This window comes from Citrus sinensis, chromosome 7 (genome assembly GCF_022201045.2).
Source record: "Citrus sinensis cultivar Valencia sweet orange chromosome 7, DVS_A1.0, whole genome shotgun sequence".
NCBI classification, from domain to species: Eukaryota; Viridiplantae; Streptophyta; class Magnoliopsida; order Sapindales; family Rutaceae; genus Citrus; species Citrus sinensis.
The window spans coordinates 4,838,915-4,856,564 of record NC_068562.1 but is presented as its reverse complement, the minus strand read 5'-3'; the positions used below and the strand labels follow the sequence as shown (position 1 = coordinate 4,856,564).

Here is a 17,650-nt window from a genome sequence, read left to right as displayed (position 1 = left end):
ATACTAAATTCAATGAGTCTTATTACAAGACCACTGATGGACCCATTTTAGAATTGGCAAATGACTCAAAAGACAGAACTCATAACTACTAAAAAAATAACATTTTGTCACTTTGTTTAGAAAAAGCTAAAGTCGAAAGCCAAGCCAGCAATGTCTTGCCGTTGCGCAGTGTCGCTCGTTCTGCAATTATAACCCCCTAATGAGTAATCACCACCTAATTTTTGACAAAGTGATCATTGAGTCAGTGTCAGTGTCATATCAGTTATCAAATTTAAATTGGTACAAACACAATCCATTTAATAAGACAATTACTAAATTACAGCTGCTGCGCTTACACCCATACAAAAACATGCAATAAGTTAGTAATAAGTACTGGGATCCGCATGATTTTGTATGTGGTGTAAGTAATATATATATATATTGTATCAATATATTATAATCCAAACTCGATTTGGAAAATAAACTAGTGACTCAATACATTTATTTAATAATTTTGTAATTGTGTCATTTAATAAGACATAATCCAATGACTTACTTAATAACTATATAACACGATTTATATCACATATTTTGACACCTTTTTTTCACAAAATCTCTAAATAATATTATGTATTGATAATTATGAAATATATATATATATGTCTACTAAAATATAATATTATTATGTCTATAATCTTATGAAGTTGAACATCGTGTAAATATTCATTTTTAAAAAAATTATATTTTATATTTGAGTTTCGATGATGAGATTCTCTAAATTAGTTTAGACTGAAAACATAAGTGTCATTTAAATTTTATAAAAATAAATTAATTTTAGTTAGCCATTAATCAAATAAATAAATTAAGAATTAAACATTAACTTGATATAAAAAAGAAAAAGAGAAAAAAGTGTTCGCCCAAACCAACCTCATTTAACAAATCTGTCGAATTTTGCCAGCTTTTGGGAATGGTGCGTACCCTCTAACACATTCCCAAAAAGATAATAAAAAGAAACAGGTGGCCTCAATTAATATCACAGCACTTTCCACGGGAAAACCTTGAAACTGTAATCTAATTTCTTCTTTTGCTCGTACTTGTCAACCATCTCCATGCATCAAACACACACTCTCCAGCCATATCTCTCTCTGTCCCTCTCAAAAACCCAACCAGAGTCTCTCCATTTCTCATATTGTGAAATGCGATTTCTCGGTGCCAAATCTCTAATAGCACTGTTATTTTCATTCTTGTTATGTTTTTCATTGGCCATATCTCTCCATGGCGACGCTGAAATCTTGATTCGCGTCAAGAGTGACCAACTTGACGACCCGAATAGAAAACTTGGCGACTGGGTTCGAACAAGTCAACAGAGTCCATGCAATTGGACTGGCATTACTTGTGAGACTCAGAATCAGTCTGTAGATGGCATTGACCTCTCCGGGTTCGATTTATCGGGTGGGTTTCCTAACGGTTTCTGTCGGATTCGGACACTTCGGAACCTCAATTTATCAGACAATTATTTCAATGGTACTCTCTCTTCTCAGTCTCTATCTCCTTGCTTTCACTTACAAGTCTTAGCACTCGACTACAACGTATTCATTGGCGAGTTGCCGGATTTCTCCCGAGAATTTGCTAATTTACAAGTCCTTGATCTTTCTCGCAATAATTTCTCGGGAGATATCCCGGAAAGTTTCGGCCGATTTCCGGTCTTAAAAGTGCTCAACCTTGGTGGAAACTTGCTCAGCGGTTTGATTCCTTCTTTTCTAGGCAATCTGACTGAGTTGACTCACTTCGATCTAGGTTACAATCCCCTGAAGCCCGGTCCATTGCCTTCGAGTGTTGGAAATTTATCAAAGCTTGAAAATTTATGGGCAGCAAAAGCTAATCTCATCGGAGAAATACCAGACTCAATAGGCAAACTCGCTTTTTTATCAAATCTTGATTTATCAGACAATTTTCTATCCGGGAAAATTCCTCACAGTTTTTCGGGATTGGCAAGTATAGAGCAAATTGAACTCTTTGACAACCAATTGTCTGGCGAATTACCTGAAAGTTTAAGCAATTTAACTACTCTGCTTAGACTTGATATCTCACAGAACAATCTCACTGGGAATTTACCAGAGACTATCGCTGCAATGAGTCTCGAATCTTTGAATCTGAACGACAATTACTTTACCGGCGAAATTCCGGAAAGCTTAGCGTCGAATCCCAATCTTGTTCAACTAAAGCTATTCAACAATAGCTTCAGTGGGAAGTTACCTGATAATCTTGGGAAATATTCGAATTTGGAATATTTCGACGTGTCTACGAATGATTTTACCGGTGCGCTGCCTCGGTTTCTCTGCTTCAGAAACAAGCTTCAGTGCATTATTATATTCAACAACAGGTTCTCAGGGAAAATCCCACAATCGTACGGAGAGTGCAAAACACTGAATTATCTGCGTTTTGGCGGCAACGAACTACAAGGAGAATTACCTAGCAAGTTCTGGGGTCTCCCTGAAGTTGATTTTTTTGAAATGTACAATAATAGATTTGAAGGTTCGATTTCTCCGTCAATTTCGAACGCTCGCAAGCTCACTGGTATTCTCATCAACGGCAACAACTTTACTGGCGAAGTTCCGTCACAAATATGCACCTTACGTCAACTACAAGCTGTGGATTTAAGCCAAAACCGATTTTCTGGTCACCTGCCGACGTGCATTACCCAGCTCAACAAGTTACAACAGCTTGAGTTGCAAGAAAACATGTTCACCGGAGAATTGCCACGAAATTTGAACTCACTGACCGCTCTGATTGTGTTGAATCTGTCGACGAACCGGCTTACCGGTACTATTCCTCCAGAACTTGGAAATTTGGCAGTTTTGACCTCCTTGGATCTTTCGAGTAACCTGTTGACCGGTGAAATTCCGGTAGAGTTGACCAAGTTGAAGCTAAACCAGTTCAACATTTCACACAATAAACTCTACGGTGAAGTGCCTTCCGATTTTGATCACGACTTGTTTATTTCTAGTTTATTGGATAACCCGGGTCTCTGCAGCCCGGATTTGAAACCCCTCCCTCCGTGCTCCAAAACCAAACCCGGAACCATTTACATAGTGGTAATCTTGAGCATTTGCGTCATACTTCTTGTCGGGTGTCTCGTTTGGTTCCTCAAAGTCAAATCCGGATTTTTTAGCACATCCAAGAGTCCGTGGAAAGTGGTCACATTCCAACGGGTCAGTTTCAATGAAGATGACATACTTCCGCACTTGACAGAACAAAACCTGATTGGTTCTGGGGGTTCTTGTCGGGTCTATAAAGTGAAGCTGAAGTCTGGTGAAACGGTGGCAGTTAAGAGACTCTTGGGAGGTACTCAGAAACCGGAAACAGAAACCGTCTTCAGGTCCGAAATTGAAACGCTGGGTCGGGTCCGCCATGGCAATGTTGTAAAATTATTGATGTGCTGTAGCGGTCAAGATTTTAACATTTTGGTGTATGAATATATGCCAAATGGAAGTTTAGCTGACATGTTGCATGAGAAGGGGCGCTCAGGTTCATTGGATTGGCGCATTCGGTTCTCCATAGCACAAGGTGCAGCTAAAGGGTTGGCATATCTTCATAATGATTGTGTGCCGGCCATCGTGCACCGGGATGTGAAGAGTCACAATATATTGCTGGACGCCGAGATGGTGCCACGTGTAGCGGATTTTGGGCTTGCGAAGGCGTTGCAGAGTCAAGAGGGGCAGTCTGATGATGCCATGTCGTGTGTTGCTGGGTCCTACGGCTATATCGCGCCTGGTAAGTTTATTACAGCGTTCTACACGCACGCACGCACGCACGCACGCATATAAGTTGCTTTAGTTAGAGGCTAATGCTAAGTTACATGCATGTACCTTACACCCCTCTCACATGAATAGTGAATGATGTGGGTCCACTCACTATTCATGTGAGAGGATTGTAAGGTACATGCATGTAATTTAGAGGGATCCTTAGTTAGAAGGTTTCAGATTAGAATAAGATTATCAGATTACTGTTTTTTAATCTCTTGATGTAATCTACAAATGGGTGTATGATTCGTACTGTTGAACACGTCAAATTGATAATTTGGCGCTTTGGGCTGATGGGCACACACCCAAAGAAATTTACGCCTCAGTCCAATCTGAAACTACTTGCTGATTCTGAACCGATCATCATTGCAGTCAATTTGTTGTTTTGGGACTGGCCTGGGTCCATACCGAAGAAATTCATGCTATGGTTAACTCCAATTCTGAAACTATTAGCTGATTTTGAGCTGATCATCTTTCTTTTTTATTAATTACAAATCTTTACATTCTGGACTTTTGTTCACCCTGGGGCCGGCGTTAATATGCTGATAAAGTAACAAGTGTTCTGACCACTTTGACAAATAGAGCCGCTCTTGTGTTAGCAAAACCAATCATAAGGAAGAGGAACCAACGAAGGAAATGATATTTATTGAGCTTATCTGGGAAAAAAAATGATGATTGGATAGAGAATTGGTCTCAATTGATAAGACGTTTATATATTGAATGATAAAATAATAATTTTAAATTATGATTTCTAACATTGTTGACAATGTTAAACTGCTTCTTCATATAATATTTCTTTAATTCTGGCAGAGTATGCTTACACAAAGAAAGTGACTGAGAAGAGTGATGTGTACAGCTTTGGCGTAGTGCTGATGGAATTAGTAACTGGTAAAAGGCCGAACGATCCTTCCTTTGGTGAGAATAAGGATATAGTGAGGTGGGTCACGGAGGCAACTTTATCATCTCCTGAGAGAGGTTGCTGCAGAGATTTGAACCAGCTTATTGATCCAAGAATGGATCTATCAACCTGTGATTATGAAGAAGCTGAGAAGGTTTTGAACGTAGCTCTCATGTGTACTTCAGATTTTCCCATTAACCGGCCGTCTATGAGAAGAGTAGTCGAATTGCTCCGAGTCGATAAATCATCTCATTGAAAATGATGCATCAAAAGAGATTATGGCATCAAATGAAAATGCAAAATGCATTTGCATAGTTATTGCCTGTTAGCTTGCTGCTTTATAATTTGCAACCTGCCAAATGTGTATTGAGTCAGAGTTTGCAAACATGGAGAGTAGGACTAGCAGTTTTAATTATTAGCTAATGAAATGTAGGCTTGTTCTGGTGAAGACAATTTTAGACAGAAATGCAATAGGAAGAAATTCAGGCAGCTTTAGTCTGTGATTGCTACATCTATGTTCTTTTAGGTTCCAGCTTGAAGAAATTCTCAGGGATTTTGATTATTGAATTACAACTTAAGGATCAGACAAGTTTATAGTAAATACACAAGCGATAACCTTACTACCGTACGTAGCTCCTTCTATTTGTCCACTTTCTTTTCCTTTCAAATTTGAGCCGTAATTGATTAATTATTCTCAATGTAAAACAATTTTAATCTAAGAAAAATAGAGAGAGGTACTGTAAAATTAGAATCGTCACAGCCTTTGCTGGTAGGTGCCACCTGCATTCTGCCGAAATGATCAAGAATTTCTCTTTTGTATCAGAACACTTATCTTTGCTTGACTTAAAAGCTAAGGAATGAGTTTGGCATAGCTTAAATAAATGTCTCACTACACAAACTCATAAAGAGGGGATATCAATAGACCCAAAAAGATAAAGATCAAGCATCTAAATCTACCCAAAATCATGTTCCATGACAAATTGCCAAATCACCTTGTTAATGGTTGACATAAATTTACTTGCCATTTTTATTAGCTATATTTCTGAATAAGTAGACTAAGATAAAAATATAATTAATAGATTTGTACCTTGACTATTCTTCTTCTTCTTCCTTTTCTTGGGCTAATAAGATCCAATTGCAAAGTCATTAGGAAACATTGTCATGTATGATAGTTTATTGCAATCGGTAACAACTTTGATGCATGAGAGAGAAGTTAAGGTTAATACTTAAGAAGAATAATGTCGCACTCACTAATTATTTTATAAAAATCTGTGTGACATTAATATAGCTATCTTAAAATAAAACTGCAAAAAATAATATGAACTATTTGGAATTTAGATAAAATCAATATTATTATATCATTTTAGTTTATACAAAATAAATAATTTGGGGTTCTAACATAATATATACACATACACATATATAAGAGTGATGACAAATCACATTCTCATATAAAGTTCAGGTTTAATTCTAATGATAAAAAAGGGCCTTCCGAAGACTTATATTTTAGGTTCAAACTTCAATGAGTGCGTAAGTTAATAAAATAAAGAAGAAAAATCACTAAACTTTATTTTACCCATGATAATCTTCAATTTACCCTAAAAAAATTATTAAATTAATTGTTGACTGACATTGACTTAGAAAATACGATAATGCACTTGCATTACTAATAGAAATCATCATTTTATCATTTAAAATAAAAAATCTTAATAATAATTGAATAAACGAAAATTCCAGGCGCGTTTTAGAAGGTTTTGATGTGATTTTTTAAAAAATAAAAATTATTTGGCAAGGTAAATGATGTTTTTGATGTGATTTTTTAAAAAATAAAAATTATTTGGCAAGGTAAATGATGTTTTTGATGTGATTTTTTAAAAATAAAAATTATTGGCAAGGTAAATGATGTTTTTTAAGTGATTTTTTTACAAATAAAATTATTTGGCAAGGTAAATGATGCTTTTGATGTGATTTTTTTTTAAATAAAAAACTATTTGGCACTTTGTAATGAAAACCATATATGAAAATAAAAACACCAAAAACGAGTTTGGTTATTTTAAAAAAAATGTGAAAAATAATTAAAAATGTGTTTAGTTGTTTATTTGAAGATATAGAAACTGTGAAAGTGTGTTTAGTAGAAATTTGTTAAAAATAATTTATTTCAATTTATTTATACATTTTTCTTTTTATTATTATAATTTTAATCAAAATAAAATCAAATTTCATCTACAATGATATATTTTTGTAAACCTTCTCATAATTTATTAAGTTCTAAAAAATAAAAACAAAATGAAAATAATAACAATAATAAAAGTAGCATTAATTAGCATTTAACAAAATAAAAGTTCATACTACAATTATATCATCACCGACAACTAACCTAACTCTACCAATTAAGAATTCAACAATGAATAATAAATAGTACTTGAATAATAATAATAATGCAACCATGCGAAGAAAAGCCATCAGAAGAAGTAAAAAAAAAAATCAATAGCATTAAAAAAAATTAATATGCTTCCTATATATTAGAGTTAAGCTATTGAAACCCATAATCGATCCATTTTTTTTTCTTTTTGCTATCAGTCACTTCCATCTAATAAAAATAAAATTACAAAATTTTTAGAATAGTTTATTTTTCTTTTCTTATTTGTTATCGACTAAGAAATTTTATATCTAATATTATTTTTAAATTATAATTTAAAATATGTGTAATTTAACTTAGTGGTTGACATTTAGAAATCTATAACTATAGACATTTTTAATTTATACATAGGATAACAACAAAATTATGACCGAAAAGAAAATAATATAATGCTACTTTAAGTTTAAAAAAAGTTAGAAAAATAGGAGAGCCTATTTTCAAAATAAAGAGTGTATTTAAAAAAAAAAGATACTTTTAGAGAGTTTTATGAGCGATTGGAGGGGCGATTATAGTACAACTCTCATAATTATACGATAATATTATAATTTTTTGATACGACGTCACATGGATGACAAATGCGCCCCACCAGGAAATTCAAATTTTGAAACGACCTCGTGAAAATCGGATAGACGGACGGTTAAAATTCGAATGCGATTTTAAAAATTCGTCGATAACAGCTGTGTCTAACTAACCACAGTTAACTAACCGCAGTTAAATACCCCCACCATCCTTCTCCATATAATAACTCGGAGATAAACACTAGAAACCACCACAGCCATTTGAATCGAAAGAGATCGGCGTCTTAATAAACGCCATCTTCATTTCTCTGAATTTTCCGTAAACATCTCTCCGATTTAGTTCACTTTTAACAAAATGAGAGAGTGCATTAGCGTTCACATTGGTCAAGCCGGTATCCAGGTTGGTAATGCGTGCTGGGAACTTTACTGCCTCGAGCATGGCATTCAGGTAATCTATTTCTTGAACTCGATGGAAATTTCTTTGAAATGTAGTATGCTTTTTGACATTTCGTTAGATCTAGGGTTTGTCTGCGATTTGCAGTGTATATTGCTAATTTATTTGGATTTTTAATTTTAATATTGATGCATTCGGATCCAGATCTTGTGTGCTGATGCAAGAATCTTAGTCCATTTTATCAATATTCTCAGTCACACATGATAGATATCTTTAATCTCTTTACTTCTCGCATTTAGTCAGATCTAGGGGGCTATCTGCGGTTTACAATGTATTTTGGAAGTCGATGCGGAGGTTAATATCTTTTAATCTGGATATCTATACATTTGACTCCAGATCCTATCTATACTTTGTTTTTTATGTGTATTATTTGCATTTGACTCCAGATCTCAGTTGTTTTGTTGTTACCATTGTTGTGTATTTGATGCGAGATAGTTTCCCATTTAAGAATGGCTCGTTTTTTTCGTTCTAGATTACGTGAAAGTGTTTGCAGAAAATATTAGATGATTGTTTTATTTTTGTAAAAAATTCTAAATAACTAAGATTTGTTTTTCTTCTGGATTTCTGTTTTATCAAATTTCTAAGATCTATTGTATCATGTGCAGCCTGATGGCCAGATGCCAAGTGATAAGACAGTTGGCGGAGGTGATGATGCTTTCAACACTTTCTTCAGTGAGACTGGTGCTGGAAAGCATGTCCCCCGTGCAGTTTTTGTAGATCTAGAACCCACTGTCATCGATGAAGTTAGGACTGGGACATACCGTCAGCTTTTCCACCCCGAACAGCTCATTAGCGGCAAGGAAGATGCTGCTAACAACTTTGCTCGCGGCCACTATACTAGTAATTATTTGCACCTAGTCCTTAAGACTTTGCTTTTTTAATCTCATTTGATATTAATGGTGCATCGTTCTTTTGTTTCAGTTGGGAAGGAGATAGTGGATCTGTGCTTGGATCGAATCCGAAAGCTCGCTGATAACTGCACTGGTCTGCAAGGGTTCTTGGTATTCAATGCCGTGGGTGGTGGTACCGGTTCAGGTCTTGGCTCTCTTCTGCTGGAGCGTCTATCTGTAGACTATGGCAAGAAGTCCAAGCTTGGATTTACCGTCTATCCTTCTCCTCAGGTTTCAACCTCTGTTGTTGAGCCTTACAACAGTGTGCTTTCCACCCACTCTCTTCTGGAGCATACTGATGTTGCTGTTCTCCTTGATAATGAGGCCATCTATGACATCTGCAGGCGCTCCCTTGACATTGAGCGCCCCACCTATACCAACCTTAACCGCTTGGTTTCGCAGGTACCTTCTGTTATTCTATTCTAATTAGAAACTAATTTAGTGCTGCCTAAAGTTTCTTGTTTCCCAAACTTATTGTGTTTCCTGTGTGTTGTGCAGGTGATATCATCATTGACTGCATCATTGAGGTTTGATGGTGCCTTAAATGTGGATGTGACTGAATTCCAGACAAATCTGGTCCCATATCCTAGGATCCACTTCATGCTTTCATCTTATGCTCCTGTAATCTCAGCCGAGAAGGCCTATCATGAGCAGCTATCTGTTGCAGAGATCACCAACAGCGCATTTGAGCCTTCATCTATGATGGCCAAGTGTGATCCTCGCCATGGCAAGTACATGGCTTGCTGCCTTATGTACAGAGGTGATGTAGTTCCCAAGGATGTGAATGCTGCTGTTGCAACCATCAAGACCAAGCGTACCATTCAATTTGTTGACTGGTGCCCAACTGGATTCAAGTGTGGTATCAATTACCAGCCTCCAACTGTTGTTCCAGGTGGTGATCTCGCGAAGGTTCAAAGGGCTGTGTGCATGATCTCGAACTCAACCAGTGTTGCTGAGGTGTTTTCTCGCATTGACCACAAATTTGATCTGATGTATGCTAAGAGGGCATTTGTCCACTGGTATGTTGGTGAGGGGATGGAGGAAGGTGAGTTCTCTGAAGCCCGTGAGGATCTTGCTGCTTTGGAGAAGGATTATGAGGAGGTTGGTGCTGAGTCTGGTGAGGGTGAAGACGGAGATGAGGGAGAGGAGTACTGAGATGATCTGTGTTCTTTTCATTGCTTATGTGTTGTAGTGGTTGGATTCTAGTCGCACTGGTTCATATTCTGCTGCTTTTACTTTTCTGGGTGAAAAAGCTATGTTGCTGTATGTTGTTTCCATTGTATCCATCTTTATTATATCAACGTGGCCTGTTGGAGAACTATCGTTTTTCAGCTATGGTTGGTTATGCATGTGTTTATCTTGAAAATATGATTTCATTATGTTATGGTATGATCTATATGTAGTAGTAAAAATTTGTGAATATCTGTTGTGCCAGTAGATCTGTAAGCTTCAGGAATTGTGTACTGTACAAAGGATTCCTAATAATAGTGGAATATTGAATTCAGTATGAAAAACGCTGTCGCTTGTAACTAACTGCAGAAAAAATAATGAAAATAAATATTGGCTGAAAATGACAAATGCCACGGGCCACCATGTCTTTAGAAGCCATGGCAGAAGCTTAGATCAACACCGGATCCCAATCTTCGACTGTTCCATTTCTTTAAAAGAGGGAAGGAAAAGGAGAACATAAAGAATCATCGGCGCTCAAAGCAATATTATTAGTTAGCGTTTACGTTATGGATTGGAGTAAGAATCTTAAAGAGTGGGAATCTTAGGATTGAGAGTGTGGAGTGGGAGTGAGAATATGTTGTTTACTTACATTGGAATGGGAGAAATGGATTGGAGCGAGAATCTTGAGAAGTAGGAATCTTAGGATTAGGAGTGTGGAGTGGGAGTGAGAGTAAGTTGTTTACTTACATTGGAATGGAAGAATAGAATTAAAACCAGAATCCAATTTATGTGTTTATATTGTCTTAGATTAGGAGTAAATAATTTTAAATTACAATTTTACCCTTATTTAAAGAATTATAATTTGTAATTAAAAAATTAATAAAAAATATATTTAAAAAATAAAATAAAAATTTTATTATATTTGTAAATTAATAATAATTATTAATATTCTTAATTATGTAAATCATAATTTTTAATTAATTTTAATTTAAATTATGTGAATAAAAATTATTAATAATAGCAACACAAATGAAACATTATTATTGATATTATAGTACAAAATTAATATTTTCTTAGAATAAAATATTTATTATTGTTAATTAAATAATTAATATTTATTAAAATTAATGTTTAATATTATTATTTTTAATGAATTTAATTTATAAAATAATATAATATTATTATTTAAATAAATATAATATTTATTTATTTATTTTTATTTTATTAAATTTAATAAAATAAATATGTTTATAATTATTATTTTTAATAAATATGATATTATTTATTTTATTAAATATTACTTATTTATTTTAATTATGAGGGTAAAAAGGGAAGAGGGGAGAGTGGAAATCCCACTCCCCACTCCAAAATTACGTGAGACACACGGAGTGGGAATTCCACTACCCCCTTAAAAATGGTAAATAAACACTGGAATGGAAGGAATCCACACTTCACACTCCCATTCTAAAAAATAAACACAACATTAGTTTATTCAAGTTCTAAGTGCAACAGCCACAAAGTATCTCAGCACAGGCCAGCCACCACACGAAGGAAAGACTTGAATTATTAGCTTTTTGATTACGATTTCAGTAAGTTAAAGAAACTTTTGTCATTTTTCTCAATCCATTCACTTCTTGTATGGGTTTGTGGAAATTTTTAGATTGTGATTCATCGAGCAGAAAAAAAAAAAAAGAAAAAAAAAATCTATATAATTTTTGGGGATATTATTATTTTCCTACCAAAGGTATTCTGACACATCATGTCAGTACCATGGTTTGGTAAAACTATCAATTTACCACCAAACGTTTAAACTGTTAGCATTTTCCCACCATTCCGTTAAAACTCAGTTAATATGTAACAGAAAATTCATTAAAGGTCAATTTTACCCCTGGAGCGTAAAAGACTATGTAATTAACCTTTTATGAATTTTGTAATTAAATCATCATTTGTTGTTCTTCCTTCTTAAAGGACAAAAATTACCCTTTATGAATTTTGTAAAATTGACCTTGTGGTATTAGGTACTTCATAAATTGATTTAATTTATTTAATTTTTAAAGGACAAATTTATTTATTAAATTGACGAGCTAAAGACAATTTATTCTACTACTAAAACTCAATTTATGAAAGGGCAAAAAAAAAAAAAAAAAAGAATGTGCAAAAGAAGCAATTTAATCTTTGAAATGATGATAATAATTTTACACAAAAAATTAAATAAATAAATTTGCCTTTTAAAAATTAAATAAATTAAATCAATTTATGAATTACCTAATACCACAAGGGCAATTTTACAAAATTCATAAAGGGTAATTTTTGTCCTTTAAGAAGGAAGAACAATAAATAATGATTTAATTACAAAATTCATAAAAGGTTAATTATATGGTCTTTTATGCTCTAGGGGTAAAATTGACCTTTTAGGAATTTTCCGTTACATATTAACTGAGTTTTAACGGAATGGTGGAAAAATACTAACAGTTTAAATGTTTGGTGGTAAATTGATAATTTTACCAAACCGTGGTACTGACATGATGTGTCAGAATACCTTTGGTGAGAAAATGATAATATCCCTAATTTTTGAGTGTTGTTTCACAATTCAATGTTTTTTTTTCAATTTTGGCAGGATTGGGTGTTTGTAAATTTGTTTCTCCTTCATGGTTTGCATCTTCAACTTCACATAAGTGGAAGAAAAATTATAGGGAAAGGTTTTGACGAAATTCAAGAAAGATTTTTATTTTTATTATTTTCTGCAACTGGAAAACCTGTTCCTTAAGTGGCGGCAGGAACCTAGAAAGGAGTGGGATAGTCAATTCGTTTGCAGCCCACAAACTTTTTGTTCTTGGTCTAGAAAATAAACAAGTACTTATAAAAAGGATATTTTATTAGACAAGAGAAAATGAGGAAAAAAAAAAGAAAAGAAAAAAAGGAGAATTATTTTTTATCAATAAATGAGGATAAGTATAAGTAGTTCCTTAAAAGTTGAGTAAAAAAAAATCAGTTTGGCACCGAATCTCAATTGTTTTTATGTTACCTTGAATCATGGTTTAGATTAGATATCAACGGTTTTATTTATTATATGAGTGGTAGTTGTCACCTTATTCACTACTTTTTTTAAAAAAAAAATTTTAAATAACTGTTAAAATAAGGTAATGGGCAATGGCCAATGGCCAATGGCTGTGGTAACGTAGTTTTTTTTTTTTTTTTAACACCGGTATAAAAATTATTATAAAAAAAATTTACTAATATTTACAATAAAAAATTTATTTCACCCGACATGGCAACATTAGTGGGGAAGATCACTAACCCATAATGGCCAGGAGCCCATTGGCTGGCAAATGGCTGCTATGGGACTTGATTGATGCGCCATTGATTGGTTGCTTGCCATCAAAATGGAGAAGTTCAGTGGGCTTTGCTTTAAAGAGGCCTCAAACGCGACTATTCTGAAATGGAGTTGGGCATAGTGCCTGTAACCTGTGAGCCCAGCCTCCTACCTCTACTCGGAATCCACAATTACTGTGCCTCTGATGTCTTCGTGTTTCATTGGAGCTTCGGCTGCCGACATATGCCGTACGGTTGGCACACGTGCAGGTACGTAATTAGAGGACGCATTGGGACTTTGAATTTTTCTGTCGGGTAGTAAACAAAAAGGGTGTTTGACCAGACAAAGAACCATTTAAAGGAGCGGTCTTCGACGCACCAAACGTACATCTCTATAGTCCAGCGCGCTCCCTCAGTCAGTAAGCCTCAGCCCCTTCTTACCACTCATAACATCCAATAAATTTTAGTCGTCTGGCAGCATTTTCCTCTCGTTGAAAAACAATGAAGGAAAATGAAAATTAACAGGAGGTTGTGTAGAGTCGGTGCATTTTCCACTGGGCTCGGGGCAAGGACAAAGTTAATTTGACATGTTGCTACGGCTAGTAGTAGGTAACTGTAAGATTGCTGCTAGCTTTATTAGTAACTTGTCGCTTTGCTTGTTTCAAAAAAACCTGTGACTTTGCCAGTTTCCCAAAAATATTAACCTACTGGAAATTTGTGCACCTGGAACTGTGGCCAGGAAATGGGACGTAAAAATGCTATGCCATTTTTGAACACCTGTTCGACTTCGAGAGCAACAGAAAATTAATGCTCACTTGAGTCTTGACCACTTTATTGCTATCTTCCATATTCCCATTTACTATTATTTTGTGAAATAGTTGGTTTTGGTGTACAACAAGTCTGCTACAAAAACAAGGAGAAGAATGAGAGGAGAAAAAAAAAAGCTGTAAAGTCCCTTCGTATTCTTTCTTTTTTTTTTTTTTTTGAGAGACCCTTCGTATTCTTAATTGCTTTGACATTCTCTCTTTCTTTCTTCCTTAGACAATTTAACATTTGAGCAAGCTGCAACAGAAACTGAAGGGTTTTGAGCAAAAATCAATCAGGGTTCAATGCCATGGAAAAGAAGAAGAGGGAGCAGAAGATTGCTTGCTCCACTAATCAAGAAACTGAAACGAATGACCTCTTGGTATGATCCTTTCTCTTTCTTTCTTCCTTTTCTTGAGAGGATATTTTTTTTTTAATTTGTTGCTTTTTATTTTCATTTATTGATTTGTTATAAGAGGCTCGTCAATCGCTTTCTAATGCTCTAGAAGGCCTCTGTGGCTGCTTTTTTATTTTTAACTTCTGTTTTTCACTGCATCCTGTACATTTTTAACGAGTTTAAGTGGGCTGACAGGAAATAGAACTAATGTTGTCGCCTGTGCTAGGGTCTATGAATCTTGTTTTTTTGGTACGGCCATTTGCATGGTGTGGGCTTTTTAGATGGTTTATCTAATAATGGTTCTTGCATAAATGGGAAACAGAAACACAGACGATATCTATGTTTCTCTTATTTTTTATTTAATGGATGTAGGCTAATTTGGTTTGAGAAAACAATGATGGGTTCATAGGATCATTATTTAAGATGTTATAGAGTTTGAAATGACCTCCATATTTTATTGATATGATCTTTCTTTCACTCTAACCGACGGGGGCTGAATATCTGCATATAGTATGCATAAGCGACACCAATTTATGTCACTGTTGCCAGTTTCTACTGTTTAAGAGTTGAATCTGATTGTGAACAGAGCAATGCAGAGCAAAATACACCCAATGTGGCTCTTGATGGAAAAAATGACAAAACTGATAGTCGTTCACATGAAAAAGCAAATTCCATGAATCTGCAGTATCCACCAGTTCATCAATGGCCGTACACACCTCAACAGGTGGAATCACCCTCCCTCATAGTTCCTAACCGATGCCAACAATTATCACATTTACAACCAAATCCTGTACGCAATCAGGTCCAGCAGGGCCACCCACCTCTGCATTTAGCCCAATCAACTGTGCCATTTTGGCTGCCTCCGCGGACTGGCTACCAAGTTTCTGGAGTAAACATGCCTGCTACTTTCCAGACATTTACTCCCCTGGGAACAATCAATGGTAGTTGGCAAGCCCCTGCCATGACAGGAGTAAATTCATCGAGCAACCAACCCCAGGTTCCCAATCTTTGTTATCCTGTTGGTTACCCATATACAGGCTTTCCAGGTAGTGGCACAATTCTGGTCATTTGTAATCTATACATTTCAGTACTTCTTTTGAGTAATTTTTGACATATCCAATTTTGTGTGATACTTTCCTTTTGGTGCACAAGGAGAAAACTCATTCATGATTTGAATGTGAATTAATGTCCAAAGATATGATGAAAACTATAACTAATCACATAATGTTTTTTAATTTGAATCCACCTTAGCATTTTGATATGTGCTGAATGCACGTAATTCGAGTCACACCTGAAGATGGAGCTTTTCCTGTTGACAGGTCCTAATTGGGATTCCTCATCTTGGTGTGTGCAAGGTCAACAACCACAGCTCCCCTGCACATACACTAGCCCAGGAGGATATGGCTATGTCTCTCCAATGTCTCCACCAATGCCTAGTTGCCTGCCATCTGCCGGACAGTCCTTTCAAAGAGGAATTATCAGACCAATGGCAAAACTCTCTCAGAAGCATCAACAACTTTGGGAAGCTCAAGTATGTGTTCTTATCTTCAACTGTTATTTTATTATTAGTGTGAGCTTATTGGCCCATGCTTACTAGTATAAAAATTTGCATTAATTTGGCATTGATGCAGTCAGCGGAGAATGTGCAGCTTTGGACTATTATTGGTCAGTTGCAATCAGAACTAGCTGATTACAAGAGTCGCCTAAATAAACTTGAAGCTGAAATTTCATCTCAGAAACCAGCAGTGGAAGAGCCTGTTGTTCAAGTTAATGGGACTCCTTTAACCGGACAACCAGCAAAGAGAGGCAGACCGAGGAAATCAGCTGTTTTGGTTGATGTATTACCCACTCCTAATGAGTCTTGTCTTCAAGCTCGAGGCAGAAAGCCTGCTGCAACATGTAAGGTTCAATCATCTGAAGCTAGAACACTTACTTTTGAGAAGGTCATCCTCAACAGAGTCGAAGATAAAGAAAAAGCTTGTCATTCCCTTGCCATTACACAACCGCCAGAAAATGATGAAAAGATCTCGAATATAATCACCAAGAATTGTGGTAATTTGGAAGTCATCGGAAACGATATGATGAAGTCTACATTAAACAATCAAGTTCATCAGGAAAATCCCAGAATCCAAATTCTCGACAATGCTGATGACTCAAAAACCACATTTTCAATTATTTCCGAGCAAGATAAATCAACCAACGGTGAAGGGTCTTTGGTTACACATACAGGAACTACAGCTAATGGGAGTTTCCAGAACTGGTCGTCTGACATCACTCCTGAAAGCTGCGGAAGAAATGTGTTCAATATGATTTCTCAAGGTTTCTATGAAAATGGCAGTGTTATCAGACAAGGCGAAAAGCATATTGCTGGATGGAGTTTCGTCCACGAGGATAATGCTTCAGAGCAGATTGAAGATGCTGTTGTTGGATCAGTTGAGGATGACAATGACAAGGAAATGGTAGATGATGCCACCTCAGGTGGTGAGGATGAAATTGCTCCAGAAAAAGTTGAGTGCGCATATCCGTGGATGGTGCGATAGTATCTGACTTGAATGCCAACAAGTATTGGTGGCATAGCACTGAGTGATAACTGGTAATAGCATTAGAATCCTTGCCTATCATTTTGCATTCAGATTTATCTTGGATGAGATTATATGTAGTGATGATGATGTATGATTCTGCGTATTTGGATTCCCCTCTATATGTACCTATAAAGAGAGGTTAGTCCAAAATTTTGCAGAGATGCAGGATTAACATCGGGTGTTAATTTTTGAAGATACAAGGCCTGTCAACTTGAAGTTTATATGTCCAAATATATGTCCCATACTGAGTGTACAGCATAACTGGACAAGCGAATCAGATACAAGAATAATACATACTACATCAGATAAATTTAAAGCAGAAAGAGTTATTGATCGTATAGCCAATGCACGCACGAAAACAATTCGACAAAAAATGTGAGAAACGTAGAGAAGACAATCTCGAATAACATTTTTGAAGTAGGAT

The 17,650-nt window shown here is 35.5% G+C and overlaps 3 protein-coding genes across 7 annotated transcripts; all 3 read left to right on the top strand.

Annotated features, from left to right (window-relative positions):
* Nucleotides 1-938: 938 nt before the first annotated feature.
* Nucleotides 939-5,191, top strand: LOC102608666 (LRR receptor-like serine/threonine-protein kinase HSL2). 3 transcript variants are annotated; one of them, XM_052443958.1, is made up of 3 exons: nt 939-1,503; nt 1,777-3,753; nt 4,593-5,191. In XM_052443958.1, exons 1-3 carry the CDS (start codon nt 1,089-1,091, stop codon nt 4,934-4,936), a joined length of 2,736 nt encoding a protein of 911 aa, XP_052299918.1. In that variant the 5' UTR covers nt 939-1,088; the 3' UTR covers nt 4,937-5,191. The 3 variants fall into 3 exon arrangements, with proteins under 3 accessions (XP_052299918.1, XP_052299917.1, XP_006466392.2); XM_052443957.1 differs by having other exon boundaries at nt 1,744-3,753; XM_006466329.4 differs by having other exon boundaries at nt 939-3,753.
* A 2,661-nt stretch (nt 5,192-7,852) lies between these two features.
* LOC102609137 (tubulin alpha-1 chain) lies at nt 7,853-10,279 on the top strand. Its single transcript, XM_006466331.4, has 4 exons — nt 7,853-8,065; nt 8,677-8,911; nt 8,993-9,363; nt 9,460-10,279. Exons 1-4 carry the CDS (start codon nt 7,973-7,975, stop codon nt 10,114-10,116), a joined length of 1,356 nt encoding a protein of 451 aa, XP_006466394.2. The 5' UTR covers nt 7,853-7,972; the 3' UTR covers nt 10,117-10,279.
* A 3,541-nt stretch (nt 10,280-13,820) lies between these two features.
* On the top strand, nt 13,821-17,445 carry LOC102609603 (uncharacterized). 3 transcript variants are annotated; one of them, XM_052443985.1, is made up of 6 exons: nt 13,821-14,052; nt 14,322-14,389; nt 14,485-14,629; nt 15,231-15,690; nt 15,964-16,175; nt 16,276-17,445. In XM_052443985.1, the coding sequence occupies exons 3-6, from the start codon at nt 14,558-14,560 to the stop codon at nt 17,182-17,184; spliced, it is 1,653 nt and encodes a 550-aa protein (XP_052299945.1). In that variant the 5' UTR covers nt 13,821-14,052; nt 14,322-14,389; nt 14,485-14,557; the 3' UTR covers nt 17,185-17,445. The 3 variants fall into 3 exon arrangements, with proteins under 3 accessions (XP_052299945.1, XP_052299944.1, XP_006466396.2); XM_052443984.1 differs by having other exon boundaries at nt 13,821-14,389; XM_006466333.4 differs by lacking the exons at nt 13,821-14,052; nt 14,322-14,389 and having other exon boundaries at nt 14,406-14,629.
* Nucleotides 17,446-17,650: the final 205 nt, after the last annotated feature.